The sequence below is a fragment of the Macrobrachium nipponense genome, chromosome 14, assembly GCF_015104395.2.
Source record: "Macrobrachium nipponense isolate FS-2020 chromosome 14, ASM1510439v2, whole genome shotgun sequence".
Taxonomy (NCBI): domain Eukaryota; kingdom Metazoa; phylum Arthropoda; class Malacostraca; order Decapoda; family Palaemonidae; genus Macrobrachium; species Macrobrachium nipponense.
The window spans coordinates 53,569,654-53,587,563 of NC_087207.1; the positions used below are offsets into that span (position 1 = coordinate 53,569,654).

At 41.4% G+C, this 17,910-nt stretch overlaps 1 protein-coding gene across 3 annotated transcripts in view; it reads right to left on the reverse strand.

The window, feature by feature from the left end:
* Nucleotides 1-6,974, reverse strand: part of LOC135226501 (retinoblastoma-binding protein 5 homolog) — a 35,752-nt gene extending 28,778 nt beyond the window's left edge. Inside the window, exons 1-3 of one of the 3 annotated variants that reach the window (XM_064266120.1) lie at nt 6,628-6,974; nt 2,306-2,504; nt 1,810-1,927 (exon numbers count right to left, since the gene is read on the reverse strand). In XM_064266120.1, the coding sequence (XP_064122190.1) occupies nt 1,810-1,927; nt 2,306-2,504; nt 6,628-6,646 (336 nt within the window). In that variant the 5' untranslated portion in view covers nt 6,647-6,974. The remainder of the gene's footprint in view (nt 1-1,809; nt 1,928-2,305; nt 2,505-6,627) is intronic. The other 2 variants (XM_064266119.1, XM_064266118.1) reach the window with 2 other exon arrangements.
* Between the last annotated feature and the right edge of the window lie 10,936 nt (nt 6,975-17,910).

The window sequence follows — 17,910 nt, forward strand, 5'->3', positions numbered from 1 at the left end:
AAATAAAGTTTTATATACACTTACCAAATAATTACATACCTATTGGTTTCTACTTAACACGGCAGCTCAAAGCTTGAAATTCGCGGTAGAGCTCGTTTGTTTTGGTGTAGGTAACTAGCCCCGCACACTTTTGGGGAAGAATAGGTACAACACATCTAAAGAGCTCGATTTGTTTGTGCCCAAAACCATTTGATCTGCATCTCCAATAAGTGGATTGGAGAGGCAAAAGATTACATTTAAAAGCCAACGAAGTGGCGACTGCCCTATCTCATGGGCTTTTACTTTAAAAATGGGGAAAACTTCCTCTTGTATTCCTGAGTGTGACTTGGATAGTACATCCCTAAAAAAAGAAGCCCAAAGCATTTTAGGACAATGGATGTGAGGAGTTTTTGACCAAGCACCAGAGGTTCTGGGAGGGGCCCTGCCTTGATCCTCTTAATCCTCTCGATAGTATAGTGCTTCAACATTTACTGGACAGAACTCTCTCCTGGTCTGTTGGTCCAAGGATATCAACTACGTTCTTGATGGTGAAAAAACAGGGCCAGGGACTGGATGGAGTTTCATTCTTTGCCAAGAATCCTAAAGTGAGTGAGCAGACTGCATCTCCTTGTCAAAATCCCACCTTTTTATCAAGGGCTTGACACTCGCTATCCTCTTAGCCATGGCCAAGGCAACTAAAAAGAGTTTTCCTCGTCAAATCCCTTAGAGAAGAGGAGTAAAGGTGCTCGAAAGGGGGCCCAAAAGCCATTTGAACACAATGCCTTCTAATACCAGACGACCGAAGTTGACTTTTCTTGCTTCGAAGTATCTAAGGACTTTACCAGGTTGCTAATGTCTTGATTTGTAGACAGGTCTAATCCTCTATGTTTAAAAAACAAGTTTTGATGTAGGAAAACCTATTTTTGGTAGTTGCTTTTGAGTCCTCAAGGAGTTATCCCACCATGGTGTGCCAGAGTTCCATGGTAACTAGACTAATATCAAAGAAATATCTTTCAGCCTGGTCTTGTGTCATAATGATAAACACTATGACAAGTGATGGAGTATAATGGACTCAAAGATGAGAGGATATCTTATCTTATCTTCAGGAAGGCCGAACCCAGTTTTCCTACGTCGAAACCTGGAAGAAGAAGTGACTACTGCGTATGTGTGTCGGCCATTTTGTTCACGACCGAGCCGGGAAGTGGGAGGGTTTTGAGGACTCAACAGCGACTACCAAAAACAGGTTTTTCCTACGTCAAAACCTGTCTTTTGATAGTGAAGTCGCTTATTTCATCCTCAATGAGCTTTACAAAGAAATTGATAGGTGATGAAAGGTTTAAGCTCTCAAAATTTTAATCCCAACAACCCAAGAGAAAAATGAAAACATTTCTGTTCCAAGGTCAAGCCTCAAGTTTTGGTTGCACCTTCCCCGGCGATAGTTAGCAAACCCACCCGTTAGGAAGACCCCTGGTTTTTACCCTGTAGTGCTTATAGGGTCAGGACTGACCATGCCACCTACTGATACACAGTGTAGTCAAATTTGTTTGAACTTATGGCCTACTTACTTTTAACTATCTTTCTTGTTTGTAGTTGTGTTGATGCTGAAATTGAGAGGCTCAAACTACTTTTCCCGCTGTGATTTATTCACCTACCAGTTGCTGTTAATTCCAATTTTAGTCAAGTGATTGAATTTTTCCCAAAACTATATTCGGATTTAATCTCCATGCAAGTAAAAAACAAATTGGAGTGATGGTCAGAGGGATGTTCAAATTACTAGCCAAGTTAGTTTTGGAGACTATAATATAAAAAGATTTGCATTATTTTATGTACCTTTAAAACAGGTGAGGGGAACCTGTATTTCACATCGCATTCGCCCGTTAATACATCCCAGATGCAAACGTTGTTGTCTGTGGACACACTCACTAGCTTATAACCTGCTCTCGACCAACTGAGAATGTAAAAAAAGAATCACAGATATGAGTTAACAACATTTGCAGAATTACAGATATGAGTTATCTAAATTTGCAAGTACCTATATGATACTGTACTTTCAACTTGAACAAAATGTCTCTGGCCCTTTCAGGTATATCAAACTTCCAAATTTAAAACTCTTACTTCACAATTATCAAATACAGCACATTATACTACATAAATGATACTGAATAAACAACAAATACAGCTACAGTACCTCAAAATCAATTTTGTTTTAATAAACAATAAATTATATTTCAGAAATCTAGCTCATCATAATACAGTGCTATGTTACGTTCAGTTTAGGGAGTGCTTAAGAAATAAAAAGCTATTACAATAAGTAGAAATGATTAACCTTAATGAGCAGACTGGATGCACGTGAGCACTAATCACTTTTGCAATTCCCCTAGTCAGGAAGTCCCAAATAACTATTCGGCCATCATTACATCCAACTGCTAGAAGTGTTCCCCATCTGTTAAATGCACAAGTTACAGCAAGAGAAGCACAGTCCAATGCGCCATCAAACTCTTCAGGATAATTCTGTCCAAATGATTCTGAAAAAAAAAAAATCAAGTTACTCCAAAACTCGTGTTAATTTTATTCAATTTCTTTTTATACTGAATTATCATAAGCCACTATGCATTGAACCTAGAGAAATAGCTGAAAATAATTATTATGCCATATATGTATAAAGTATACAATGTAGGTAGGCTAGGCTACCCTATATGTAAAGATGGTACTGATTACCCTAGTGTAGGCTAGGCTATATTTAAGATATGATTTTGTAAAAAAACGATGGGGTTTTAGAACCTAACCCCATGGTAAGTAGGAGAATACCTGTATAAGGGGAAAATTAATAATAAATAATGGATTTTCAGATAACCATATGAAGTCGTGTATTATATTCCATGTTTTTGTTTCAAAAGTTTTCCATTGCTCAACGGGTATTGTTTGGGAGGCTTAATCTGCATTTTACTTCCTTTGCACCTACTTTTACCCTGGAAATTGATTTTTTCTATACTCTTAGTCCTTTTGGTGTAGGAAATGAAGTTGTTTTATGTCAGTCAACTATTATTTGCACTAGCCCGGAACTCCCTAGACATAGGGGGAAACACTGCCTTGGATCCATCGTCATCGGGTGGATCAGCCTTTTTCACTCAATATTTAATTGGTGAAACAAGAATACGAAACAGAATACAATTACAACTTTAAGCATATCATTCAAAAGATTGAAGTTTCGTCAACATAATGTGATATATGAAAGCGCCATACGAATTAAAATAAGCATGTGAGGTCTTCGTAAAATATGTTTTCAAGGCAGTTTTTAAATCCAATATAGCATCGACCGACTGAGGTGCCGTTCGTAACCGGCATTGATCCAACATCCTTCACAGTGCTCATTTGAACAATATTAGCGTATAGTATATGTAACGTTTATTGATCTTACTCAAGATTGAACTTGTAATCAGCACAATAAAACATTTTGTTGCCTTATTAGTGAAAGTATGAGACTTCTTACTCCTGGGGTCATGGTTTGAACTGAAATTCATTTTACCTTGTAATCGGTGGTTTTATCCTTACTGCCATCACAACCGAAACTTATTTGATTGTAATTACATATAGTACATACAGTAGTACCTCAAGATACAAAATTTATCCGTTCCGAGGCGCCCTTTGTATCATGAGTTTTCGTATTTTGGACCACATTTTACATGTAAAATGGCTAATCTGTTCCAAGCCCTACAAAAACACCCCAGTAAATTATATTTCCAGGCCTACAACACGTTCTAGGGTTACGACGCCGATCCGACGGAAGAAATATGACTCCAAAAAGGCAAAATACTGTACATACTTGAGTAATATTCAACTGCATGTAATGTTTCAACCCCCACACTTTTTTCGTCACTATATATTAGGAATTTAGCATTATGTCCCTTAGCAAATAAGCTAGCCTTATGGCAGCAATTGCTACTGTAGCCTAGTCTATGATTCTGACATCTAAACCTAAGAAGCTAAAAGCTTAGAATATGCCAATAAAATGTATAAATAATCAGTATGCACTCATTTCAAATAATTATTAATCAATCATTAACTATAATACACAAACAAACAAAAAAAACACCTTCCAATCGTTTGTTTACATTCAGCTCTTACGAGTTCCGAACGAACGCCAAGCAATCCGCACACCACTTGTACCCATAGACGCTGGGGCACCTTCATCACAACAATTGTAAACAACGACTTCCAACCACTACTTTTTTAAGGAAACTACGATTTTTGGTAGAAGAAGAAGCGTGCACTAGATAATTACTTAAATAAATAGTTAAACGGCAGTATAAAGTCATGAATTGCATAAATATTTTACATATTCATGATTATTAATTTGAAAATATTCGCTGTTGAAAAAGTAACTAGATTCCTGACTCAAATATCAACAGTTTTGCTGTGAACGGTACCTACGGCGTTCTTCATGCTCTTCAATTGTTTATCAGTGTTGCCAATTGGTATGTGTTTACCCTCCAAACTGGGTATAAGACTTACACAAAACAGTGGAAATAAGTGAAATTAGCGTATCTATTTGTAGTATACATACATATTAAGAGCAATTTTATCACTAATGCATTACTATGACAACTAGAATTCATGAAAACAGTTTGTAAATGCATCGGCATATGTGTGAAGCTCCACTAGATTGGCAATGATGAGTCATTTTGCCGTCGTCTGCTTGTATGTACTTCAGAAATATCTGTAATTTTTCGGGGTTAATTTGGTTGCAAAAATTAATTAAATAAACATTTTGAAGTAACAAAGTACTAAAGTTAAACTAAATAATGAGTAAAGTAAACAATTAAGGGAATAAAGCTTTGCACCTCATAAACCGTGTACTCGTGTGCTGCCAGTAACTGTGTTTGTGGAGTGAGTGCTTAAGAACCAGGAACCGCAACGTAGTTCAAGTGCAATTTGGAGTGAATTAAGACCAAAATGTGTATAATTACAATCAAATAAGCACTGTGAAGTTTCAGTTGTGATGGGAGTGAGGATAAAACCACCGAATACAAGGTAAAAATGAATTTCAGTTCAAACCATGACCCTGGGAATAAGAAGTTTCATACTTTCACTAATATAGGCAACAAAATGTTGTTTTATTGTGCTGATTACAACTGCAATCTTGAGTAAGATCAATAAACGTTACATATATACGCTAACATTGTTCAAATGAGTGCTGGGAGGGATGGTGGCTTGGCTGTGGTTACGAACGACACCTCACGCGGTTGCTGCCATACTGGATTTCAAAACTGCCTTGAAAACATATTTTACGAAGAGCTCACATGCTCATTTTAGTTCGTATGGCGCTTTCATATATCACATTATGTTGAGGAAACTTCAATCTTTTGAATGGTATACTTGAAGATGTAATTGTATTCTTGTTTCACCAATTAAATATCGAGTGAATAAGGCTGAGCCATGCGATGACAATGGCTCCACTGCGGTGGTTCCCCCTACTACTGTTTAACTATTTATTTAAATAATTATCTAGTGCACGCTTTTTCTTTCTACCAAAAAATCGTAGTTTCCTTGGATGTACCAGGCGGTTGGTGTCATTGTTGATGACTGTTGTGAAGAAAAAGCGCCAGTGTCTATGGGTAAAAGTGGTGTGCGGATTTAGCATATAGGATGGAAAGTTTATTGACACAAGTGACTCCACAAACATTGAGATGGCGTCAATCTTCTACATTTCTACATGCTGTAAGTAAAAATTTAGAAAGCGTCATGGAGGTATGTTTGCACTGCGCATGGCTAGACATTCATTAACCTCTGTTTAATCTTAAAATATGACCTTAATTTCTAACTTTGGAGAAAATACTTACTTTGAAAGGATAGTAGAGGTTTCAAGCTGTTGCTCTCACCACCGATGACTCGTGACTGGTGCCCATCTCCAGTGTCAGGACGTGTTAAAGTACTTTTTCGGAGGGTGGATCCACACACAGTGTAAACTGGATCAGCTAGTCCAGTCAGTTGTTTCCCCTAACCCCCCTTCAAGCTTCTCACCTTCTTTCACCCTGTGTCTGCTAGAACCTTCTACTTAACCCCAATACTTTATCTCACCTTACCTCACCATATACTACCTTCTAGAACATATGGCTCCCTAGCGATCTACGTACACGAGGAATGCTTCTATAACAAAGGTGTCTGGTTTGTTTACAAGTGTTCTCCCCCCACCCAAAATCCCGATTTCCCAAAAGTCCCCCGACCATGTTGGATAGCGATAGGAGGTTAGTAGCCTAATACTAGACGGACACAAAACAATTTTATTTCCTACAAAAAATGTAAGAAAAATCATCAATGCCTACTGCTCTCAGGCCTCTAGCCTAGTACCAGCCCAGGATGGACGTAAAAACATAAACAAAAGACAAAATAATAATAAAAAAAACATAAACAAAAGGCGGCAAATAAGTAGCCTGTCCTGGTCAGCGACTGACGGGAACACGGATACCATACCGGGAATGATACAGACTAACACATTTGGTGAGATAGGTATTAAAGTAATCACAATATTACCAAAGCTTTAAGGTATTAATTACAGATATTAAAAGTATTACAGTATTACCAAAGCATTACGATATTAGGAATTACGGTAATTATCACCACAAACTACTAATGACAAACTTCTCTCACCGAGCAATTCCAGATTCATGGTGACAAAACTGACGAGGCAGGAACCGTATTGGCCTCAGAGACGGCGCCCACTGTCATCAGCGGCTGTATCCTAGGGTAAAAGGATCTCGCGTAGTCCTTTACGCCCTCGTTTCCGGACCTCACAGGCAAAATTTGGTGAAATTTCCGCTACAGTATCGGTGTCCTTTGGTAAAACGCTACGTCCACGGCACCAACACTAGATGCTTGTAAACAATCGTGGTACCAGTAGTAGTAGACGATGGAGTGTCACTTTAAAACGGCTCCCTGCTCGTTCCATTTCCTCCTTGGCTTGTGTTTGTTTTTAAGTTTATTGTCATTATAAATTTATAATGCCATAGGGTTTTTATAAACTCCTTCCTGTTTTCAATTCCTTCTTTCGATGGCTCTGCAAATAGAAGGATGTAAACAATAAACTGTAAACAATAAGCTGTAGGCTGAGGTTTGGGGAGCTTTGCCTATGTAACGGCTCGTCAATTCTACTTCCCTTTTCTTTTTGTTACCGTGTGATTTTTGCTACTTTAATTATATTTTTTCATTTTTTTACTATCGTGTATTATATTATTCTACTCTAGTCAAATCGTTTATTATTTCCGTAAAGTATTATTTTAGTCGGAACCATTATTAATAGTTTTTTGGACTTGAAAATATACTTTTCATGTGTTCAAATATGTGCTGTGAGCGTTTCTGACATTTGTTTCGTCAACATTTCATCCTACAATTCGGTGGACCACAGAAGGAAAGCTGTCTTTTTTTCTGTGTGTGTGTGTGTGTTGGTGTGAGGGGGGGGGGGGGGGGGGGGGGCTGAGAAATAGACTGAAATACAAAGACCTAAACGCCACTGGTACTTTGCATTCATATTAATGCAAGTTTAGAGAATATTTTCAAACTAATGTCATGCCCTAAGATAAGAACCTGCTAGACTAACCTAGGTCAGGTAAATTGCTAGCAAAACGAACGTCGCAGAGATTCAAAGCATACATTAAATGTAGGAAAATGATAGTTTGTAATTCCAAATTGCGGTAATGGTTTAAAGTAACAATCTATCTTCCAAAATTCTATGTACAAATAGCATTTCCCTTTTTTTTCGGAATTGACATCAACATTAATCTGAAGCACTAATGCATTCGATTTCAATTTTTTTCCTATACAAAGTTTACTTTGTTTTCCATCTCCATTTTATATAGAGAGTATCAGTTGTTGCTTTATAAAGTTTAGTTTGTGACGTGCGTTCAAACCATGCAGTTTTATTCATCTTAATTTTACATATCTTGTATATATTCTCAATGTTTCTTTTTCTTTCATAAATGCTTCGACATTTCAGTGTCAACTTTATCAACTTTTTTTTTTTTACATTTATTTGTAATGATGGAAATCCCTCAATAATGTTGATTGGTTTGTATTTCATGAGCATGTGAAGTTGGCCACTCGAAGTAGTTGCTATCTATGATAAGAGTGAGCCCAGGTCTAGAGAGTATATTGTCTAGACCAGTGTTGTCCAAACATTTTCGCCTATTGTACCCTTTATTACCTTCTCCTACTGTTCCGTAAACACAGCCCCTCTTCTCGCCCACCATGGCTGACCAAACTCAGTTTTATTTAGGATACTCACGCAAATAGTATATTAATTATGAAACTGCATTATAGGAGTGTTGGTCAATAAATTCAAATTTATTACTCAAATAAAAATGATGATTTAATAACAAAATGCTTGAAAATTACTTACACAACTTGATGTGAGATGGGAGGCTGATGTTCACTGATGGGATGTTTCTGTTGTGTGTGTGTGTGTATGTGTTCCTTGTTTGTTCACGTACCCTTAAGATCTATGTTGCGTACCCCCAGGGGTACGCGGACCCCAGTTTGGACAACACTGGTCTAGACCTTGGAGTGAGTGTATCGCACGTGTGTAGATGCAAGTAGATGCATAGTTGCATAATCATTGATCAGAGACAAATCTAGACGTGCATGTTTTGTAAATGCAGTGTTACTCCCTTGTAGGAGGTATGCATCTATCTTAGTTGATATTGTACACGTTGCAATAAGAATTAATTGTGGGGAATGCAGTGGCCATTGTTAAATGGAGAAACAACAATGATAAACGGTGACTTATCAGAGGAAATTGAAGATATATAATTTAGTTTTGATAATATTAGTTTTAGCTTTTCTTAAGCAAATTAAAGATCATATTAGAACTGTAGTACCTATATCAGGATCTTTGTTCGTTCATAGACTACCCCTTTAACTGTAAAGTAGGTGTTGAAATTTCTTAAAAGAGAATATATATGGTATATATTCGTCATATTCAGAAATATTAAACTAAAACTTGATTTATTTAGTATATATTAATTTTTCTAAAGTTTTTCCTAGGGTATTTTGTTATCAAAAAAGCGATTTAAAAAAATAAAGAATGAATTGCTTATTGTTTAGATAATTCATGCTTAAACTGAAATAAAAAAAAAATAATTGCAAGATCTCCAATATTATCAGTATCATGAAGTTAATAATTACCTCATATATTTTGATACTCTGAAATTTTTTTTAACAAATGTCCATTTGTGAGTTACGTAAAAATGGCTATATTTTTCATACTATTTTACGATGAAATTGAGTCACTTAAAATTCCAATTACAATATGGCCTATAGAATTTGAGAAATGAAGTTAGAAGTCACATCATGCTGTATTTTGATATTCTGCATCTTTTTTCTTCAATGAACTTCTTGCCTATGATTGACCGTTTTCCAGATACAGAAAGAAATATTATTAAATCTGACACTAATCAAATTTTGACCGGCCATAGCAGCCGAACTATTAGATAATTTGAGACGGGAACTGAAGCATTGGCCGTGTTTTTATGATTCCAACTATTGTTCTTCTATGCTTTACTTTCATATGATTAGCGGTTTCCATTTATTTTCTTTTTAACCATTTTTCTGTTAAAGAAATGCTTCTATTTTGGCCGAAGAAATATGTTGTCCACCCCTGAGATACCTTTTTTTTCTTTCTTTCTTTTTTTGGTGATACTAGACACATATCGCTCCACATTCCCGCTAAAATAAAATTCTTTGGAATTTTTTTCACAGATGAAACCTAATTTCATGTTACTAACTGTGAGGAATTCCTCTCACAACGATTTTATTTTCTAATGTTTTGTGTATTCACTTGTTTCCGTGCTGTTTGTCTTTTATTATAGTTATTAGTGTCAGTCTCATAAGAAATTATCGATTGATTTTCACTGCGTATTGCCGTCTGTCAGGTAATCGACAGACAGGAACTATGTTACTGTATTTGTATTCATGTGAAAACCAAATATATTCGCATGCCCATATATTTTGTAAAGATATGTACGTCTATATTGAATGACATAATAAGGGTGAAAGAACCACATCTACTCGAGAATGACACTCTTAACATTATTTTATCTGATTTTGCTATGTTCTAGTACGTAGCATCTTTGGTGCGCTTAGCACCGAAAAGATGGTTTTACACAAAGACGAAGTCTTTTGACATAAAACGCATATACGTTTTAGTAACGAAGTATAATTACTGTTTTAGTTATGATAATTCATTTGTCCTTATATATATGAAATTGCTTTGGTGAGTGTATTGCGCATATCATGTATGGTAAGAGTTGAAGGTGTTATTGGGTCTTGTTTGTGCCTCTCGCCAGAGAAGCCATTAGGAGAGGTCAAGAGATCGGAAGGGTAGTAGTTCGCCCCTCTGATCGCTCCTTTGCGTGCCCCTCTAGGGGTGTGTATGCGTATGTGCGTAGTACACTGTATGGGCGTGATATCGCCCAAAATTGTATTGACACACACCACCAATTAATTCACTACATATAATAAATATGTTGAAGTTGCACACTATTATATTTGGAATTTATTTTTGACAACGAACTTGATAATTCATTATTGTAAGGTTCTTTATGTTCAGAAAACCTCGTAAGTCAGTTCAGCATTCGTGGTAATTGTATAACTTGTCTCTTTTCCCCAACAAAACCCGAATGCAGGACGGAACGAACAGCTTATTGGCTCAACTTTTGAGGTGACCTGTTATCTAGTGTTGTGTAGTGATGTGTGTCTGGATTTAGAAAGGGCGATTGCCATGATTCTTTGAATTTTGTCGTAATTTGCTTCATTTGAGTGCCATTGATTTACAATTCTAATTGAGTGATTAATTTCATTTGTCACTTATATGTTACTACTCTTTGATATGTTTAACTTTTAGTTATTAAATTAATTTAACTTAACATTTTATCAAATGCGTTTCATATCCCCTCGATTTTATTTCATTTTTCTTGTTTCAGTTTTGTGGCTGGTGAATGTAAATTGATCTGATAGACCTTTATTGTGTTCATACTTTAAGGTTATGCAAATAACTTTTAGAAACGAGATAACACAGCGGTCCTCTAAGATCTGAAATCAATCCGTGAGTACTCGCAACATTTAGAGAGAGACGAGAGGAGAGGAGAGAGAGGAGAGAGAGAGAGAGATGAGAGATTGAGAGAGAGAGAGAGAGAGAGGCGCGTAACTCGTCGTATCTCGTATACCGATTTATGATCCGAGTTCATGTCTACAAGGACCGCTCAGTAAGTGAAAGTACTTAATTGTGGTACTATTCATTAATAATATTGGCGTGTTATCCTCGTTAATAATGAATTGGGTTGAGAGATATCTCCCCGTAATTTAGAAACAGCAAAGGGAGTTTTGTGGAGTTGTTATGTATGGCTTTTAGCGGTTTTTGACCAAGTAACAAAGTTAAGCATATACAGTCCACTAAGTCCATCTTTTTCGCCACAGCTTCTCTCCCTTCTTGGTCCTTCGAACCGGATGTTTAAATACTTTCGAATTGGTTATTCTGGATACTGAACACATTATTTTGGAACTTTGTAACTTGGAATCAGATCATTCTATATCACCATCGTTTGTTTTGTTCTTCGATTGTTTACAGCCCCTTTCCCTCAGTTAGAGTCATTTTCTGCTGGCACATTGTTTTTTGAACTACCACACACACACACACACACACACACACACACACACACGACAACCTAAGATAAGGGTTGATAACTAGGAGAGTGTCATTCTCCTTTTTTGAAGATAGATGTGGTTCACATATAGTATTGAGATGTAACGAGACGATGTGATTCTTTCCGTCTCATTGCAATTTGACTTTTGAATAAGAGTTTTGTAATACGGTATTGACCAGTATTATTTTTGTAGAACACAGATTGTTAACTTGAATGTTTTTCTGTGTATCAGTGTTTTTCGAGGAAGTGTTGTTACTTCGATATTATTGAGATTTATATTGTAATTGTTATTGTCAACTTTGTATGTTTTGTAAGGTGATTTTGCCATAAAATTTTCACCATGGATGCAGACAATTGTAGTAATGCACTCATTTTGTATGAGGCTGCTATAAGTGAAATCGAACGACGTTTGCACGAGGTAAAACGTGTTGAACAGTTGTCTACAGCAGTAATTAAGCTGCGTTTAGGGTCCCTTCAGAAAGCAGCTGATTCACCACAGACGGCAGCTTCTGAATATTATAAGGAGATTAAGGGTCGTGAATTAGTAAATGCGATTACGAGGACTAACGGTTACCTCTCTAGCGCCGACAACGAAATCTCCAAACTCACCGATCGGTTAGCATCACCCACACCCGTGCCCACACCTGTTAATCCGACACCTGCGGTACCTGCTACCCTAGTATTCCACAACTAAGTTGCCTCAAATACGATACCTACTTTTGATGGCAAAATTGAGCAGTGGTATCCATTTTGGACTGTTTTCAAAGCAGTTATTCATGATGGGCAGGACATGAATGATGTCATCAAGTTTACTATGCTGACTAGTTATCTTAAGGGTAAAGCACGCGAAACCGTTAAGGGTTTAGCTATAACGCCAGCTAGTTATACTGCAGCGATAAACTTACTGAAAACTCGTTTTTCCAACGTTGGGAAATTAGAAGAGAACTTAAGAAATCGGCTGTTAAGTTTACTTCACCCTGAGCATGATGCAGAGCAACTGATGGATTTCCTTATGAAATGGAATAGCATCGTTCATCAGTTAGATGCTTTACCAGGTATTACGAGCGGCGATTCTAATGAGAAAGCAATTATCAAGCGGTGTTTATCAAAGGAAACATTGCAAGCCTTGTATCAGAGATATGATACATTGAGAAATTGATTGAGCGTTTAGGTAGAAGTAATATGCATAACCCCACGCCATCACCGTCCAACCCAGTTAAGAGTGGCAAGGATCTTAACACAAGTTCGAAAAACGAGCGTCAAGCTAATTCGCCTGGTAGTGCTTTCAGAACTAATGTTGAAAATATCCCTAAGAAAATAACTTTTTCTTGTTTTTGTCAAGGCGAACACAGTGGTAAGGTCTGCACGAAATACAACACTTTAGAGACTAGAAGAACTTGTATTCGTGAATTACAACTATGCTTTGGTTGTTTAAGGAAGGGTCATCTTTTATTTGAATGTAACAGTAAGAGTAAGACATATTGTTTTAACTGTAATGGTAAGCATCATACATTCTTATGTGCTAGACTATTACCTAATTCTACGAGCGTTAATGTAAATTCGTCTCAGCAACCTTCTAGAACCAAATCAGGTCATAGTAGAGTTGATAATAAGCCTATAGAAACTGCTCAGTCGCAGCCTAGTTTCAGTACTAGTCAGAAATCAGCGGCTACGAATAATCAGAGTCATTCTCAGAATAATGTTAACAGTAATCAAGTAGCTGTGAAAAATGTCGCATCTCCTCGACCGACAGCGCTACCTACAGCCACCCTTCTTTTGAGTAATAATGGGAATAACGGATCCGGTTCGAGCCTTTGTTCCGACACGGCATACAAACCTTCGGTCCTTTTACAATAGGAAGGTACTAGCGGCAGCTGGATAGGTCGTAAGCTTTCGAACAAGGGGTTCGGTAGTTAACTGCTTGTCCGACAGGCGCGCGCGCGCGACTGGTAGGTAAACAAATCACTTTTGCTTTCGGCCTGCTGGCGTGTGGACGTGTATCATCGCTCTCTGCCCGCTTCATCGTCGTTGCTTTCGCATGGTAGTGTTTTTTTTTTCTTCTATTTATCTAGTGAAAACTGAATTGTAAGTACAATCATTCATATTTATTTCCATTGAATTCAATTGTGAATTAAAGGATCTTGGTTTCACCACGCCCTCCGATTACCCGAGTGCGGGACAGAAGGGCGTAAGTGCGGGAATTCATTTTCCAGAAATGATCCTCGTATTGTGTATGCTCGGTGACGGGAGGGCGGGAGAGCGCTCGCTCCGAGCGTATATTTTGGTTGGAAATGTGTAGATGAAAATCGTAAGTAAGTGCTCTTTTCATTTATATTTTTTTGACCTGTATACTCGTTGCCGAGCGAATGCGCTCGGCACGGAAACTTATTCTGTATGGAAGTGGAATCGCAAAGACAGTATTCTTTTCATTTTCATATATTTATTTTGATTGTAGCAATACTCATTTTGGATCAATTTCCGAGCTTACCCGGAAATTGATCCTTTCCCCTTTTTATTTGAATGAAGTGAAATCGCAAGTGCAGTTCTTTTTCATTTTCATATTGTATTGAGATTGCATTGTTTACTGGGATCAATGTTTCCGCTATTTCCCGGGAATTGATCCTTCCCCTTTTTATTTGTATGAAGTGAAATCGCAAGCGCAGTATTCTTTTTCATTTTCATATATATTTTGATTGCATCAATTCATTATGGATCAAGGTTTCCATAAACCTTGATCCATAAAGGTAAAGGAATGGATCCTTTTACCCTTGCGCTCGGTACCGAGGGCGCAAATGCGCTCGATCCGAGTCCTTATTCATTGTGAAGTGAATCGTAATGCAAGATTCTTTTTCATTTTATTCCTTTATTATTGATTGCATTCAATATTTATTTGGTTCAAGTTCCGCTCAGTCAGGGAATTGATCCTTATGCCCTTGCATTCGGGCCGATGGCACGATTGCTCTCGGGCTCTTATATTATTGTTGGGTACATGGGTGCTGTGCGGGGGTGGGGAACGAGAACCCCCCCCCCGCTCAGCTCCCACAGATGGCCCTTCCCCTTGGGGGGGGGGGGGGGGGGGGGAGGTTATCGGCGTTCTTCTCCTCGCCCGATCCGTCGAGCGCGGGGGAGGGCGCTCGGTGCCCGATGTACAATTGTATTCGGGGTCTTCCACTCGTTCGGAGAGGGCTCACCCCCCCGCGCGAGGGGACTTCCCCCCCACTAATCGCTACCACTGTTATTTCCGCAGGTGCTACTGCCACGAGGGTGGACCTTGGTGAGGTATGGGCGTCCTTCCATTTGCAGGGCGTGCTAGTGTCCAGGGGCTGCGGTTCTATGTCTGGGCCTACTGCGGTCACCCATGGAGTGGTGACCACGCTCCAGGTGACGACGTCCCTCCTCACCTGGTGTACTCACCTCACGTGGTAACAGTCTTGCCTACAGCCGCTGTGAAGTGCCGTTCGCCGTACCGAGAGGGGGGCGTGCCGCCGCCGCTCGTGGTTGCCGCGCTGCAGCGACACACACTTGCTGCCCTAGAGCTTGCCCCTGGACCTGCCGCCGGTACCAGGATGTTGCTGGCTGCTGCTCCACTTCCTGTGTTTCCGGTGCTGCTGCCGTACCTACCGATTGGGCTGGGCGACTGTCCATGCAGTTGCTGCGCTGGCTGGTCCCTGCCGTTGCTGCGCTGGCTGTCCCTGCCGTTGCGGCGCTGGCTGTCCCTACCGATGCTGTGCTGGCTGTGCCTGCTGTTCCTGAGATGCCCATACCTGCTGATGTCGTCCCTGTTCGTGGTATACTACCCCACGACTTTGGTCTGTCTGTACAGGTGCGGTCCGGCCCTGTGGCTTCGGCTACAGCAGCCCCGGCTCCGCCCTGGATAGCAGATCTTACGTTCTGTCCTGAGGAAGCTGACGAAGAAGAGGAGGAAGGTGTCGTTGTCTTCGTCTTCATCTTCTTCATCGTCGTCGGCTGCCGCCTCTCTTCCCCTTCGGACTTCTAAGGTTTCACAGCCGAGGAAGAAGAAGGTTGCCTCCTCCCTCCTAAGAAGTCTCCTCGGGAGCTTCTCGGGACCCGTATCACCTCGGTGGGACGGGAGGGTTCCTTCCGCTGGTCCTCCTGCTCCTTCGGGAGCGGGGCCCGTCTCTTCTTCCGCAAGGAAGAAGACTACGGGGACCAGAGGGGTACCGGCTAACACCGGTACTTCCTCGCCTGGTGTCAGTGGTCTGCCACTGCATCAGGGTCCGTCTCGGCCTCTCGTTCGCGGGAGGTACCGAGTGTACGGTCGCCTACCAGCGACCGTGCAGCCAGGAACCAGACCTCTGAGTCCGCTCAGCGTCAGGTTCACGGCACGGGGCGGAAGACTGGTGACAGCCGCTCACGCGGACTCTCACCAGACCAGCTTTCACTCTCGCGGCGAACAGCTGGCTACCAGGGGACGTGACGGTCCACGACCGGCCCACGGGCTGAGGCTGGGAAGAGGTCCTCCCGTTTCGCCGGTGCCAGCCACGGCTGGAACCAGCGACGTGACGTGCCGTGAGGACAAGCACCGGTCTCACTGTGACAGTGGAGCCTGCAGGTCGCCTGACCGTCGCTCTCACAGAGAGCGATCGGGTACGGCAACCAGCACCAGCTCTTCTGACACTCGAGATCGGGGCCACTGTGCTCAGTCCAGCCGTTCTCCACAGCGAGACGGTTCGACCAGGCCTGCAGCTCGATCGCCACCGCGGGTTGACGATCGCCTGCAGCCCTCCAAGCCTGCTGGTTCTGCCAGCGGAGCGAGGAGGGAGCGTCAGGTCTGCCTCTCCCGTACCCTTCAACCTCCTCGGGTTACACCGGGAGGAGCGAGGTATTGAGGAGTGATCGTGAGGGGTGCGCCCCTCATGATCCCACCACGACGCCCTACGTGCCAGGCACGGTTCTTGGACCGGCCAGGACGTATGCGCAAGTGGATGGGAAGACCGAGAGGGCTGTCGCTGTTCCCCCTTCTTAGGAGGAAGGTTCTCGGAATATGCTTCTTGTTCGAAGGACTTAACGGTCCACTCTGCAAGATGCTGTGACTTCCGAGATCCAGAGGAACTTTGCCGAGGTTATGGCGCTGATTCGTCAGCACAACGACGTCGGGGAAGGATCGCCACTCCCACCAGCAGAGCCACGTCTCGGCTCGAGTCGTTTTGGGGCCCGAGAGGGAACCCAAATCGACGGTGGGGTCTGCCGCGATCGGAGCTGCCGACTGTGTTGAACCAGGTAGTCTCTCGTCTCCGGACAAGAAGGCTCTCTCAGTTCTGGCCGGTCGAACAAGCTACTTCACATCCTCTACTGCGACAGAGGCGTTTCTACGTGTCTTCGGACACCGTATTTGAATACCCCTTCAGTCCTCCTGAGGTTTCGACCTCGACGAGGACTGGAATGAGTCGGAGGACGGTATCGGCTCTCTCCTGGTCAGGTGTCGATCAGCCCCACCCAGACGACGTTCACAGTGGCGGCAGACCCTTACCTACAGTATGAGTTCGTAACCCTCCTCGGGGGAAAAACGTTTCTCCTGACGATACGTTTTCCCAGGCTCTGAGAGGCCATCGCGTAAGGCGATGGCTGCTCCTTTTCTTCTCCAACTGCTAGTTCCGCTGGGAAGGCGAGCCAGTATCCAATTCCTCCCCCCATTCCCTCTCTCCTTACGGCTACGAGGGAAAGGGGAGGGATCCTACAGAGATTTCTCTGTAAGATCCCACGTTAGGGGCTGCGCTACTGGGGGGACCTTCGGGTCCTACCTGACGTAAGCCCCGGTCGTGAGGAGGGATCCTGCCACTTTCTCGATTCCTACGGGAATCGAGGAGGACCACCAGCCGAGATCGTTTGACGAATTCGGTGGGGGGTTTCGCAGAGTGCTTAGAATTCTACGGAATTTCTAGCGCACTCAGAGTGTTCGAGTTTTTTACGATCTCCAAACACTTAGGCGAGACCACGGTCCAAAGTGAGCGAGAATCCCGATAATTGTTACACGATAATCGGGAACCTCGCTTATGCTCGAATCCTGTAATTTCTAGCATTTGGAAGAAGACTGCTGCTGAAAGAAGAGTATCTCACAGTAGGCGTTTAACCTGGAATAGAGAAGAAACGGACGGGAACTTCCTAGTTGGGGCTTGAACTATCGTCTTCGGTATTCTGTTCACCATTGAAGCTTTCCTTTGGGAAAGACTTCTCCTTCACTCTCTTGACTAGAGAACGAGGCTGGTCGATCTCCAAT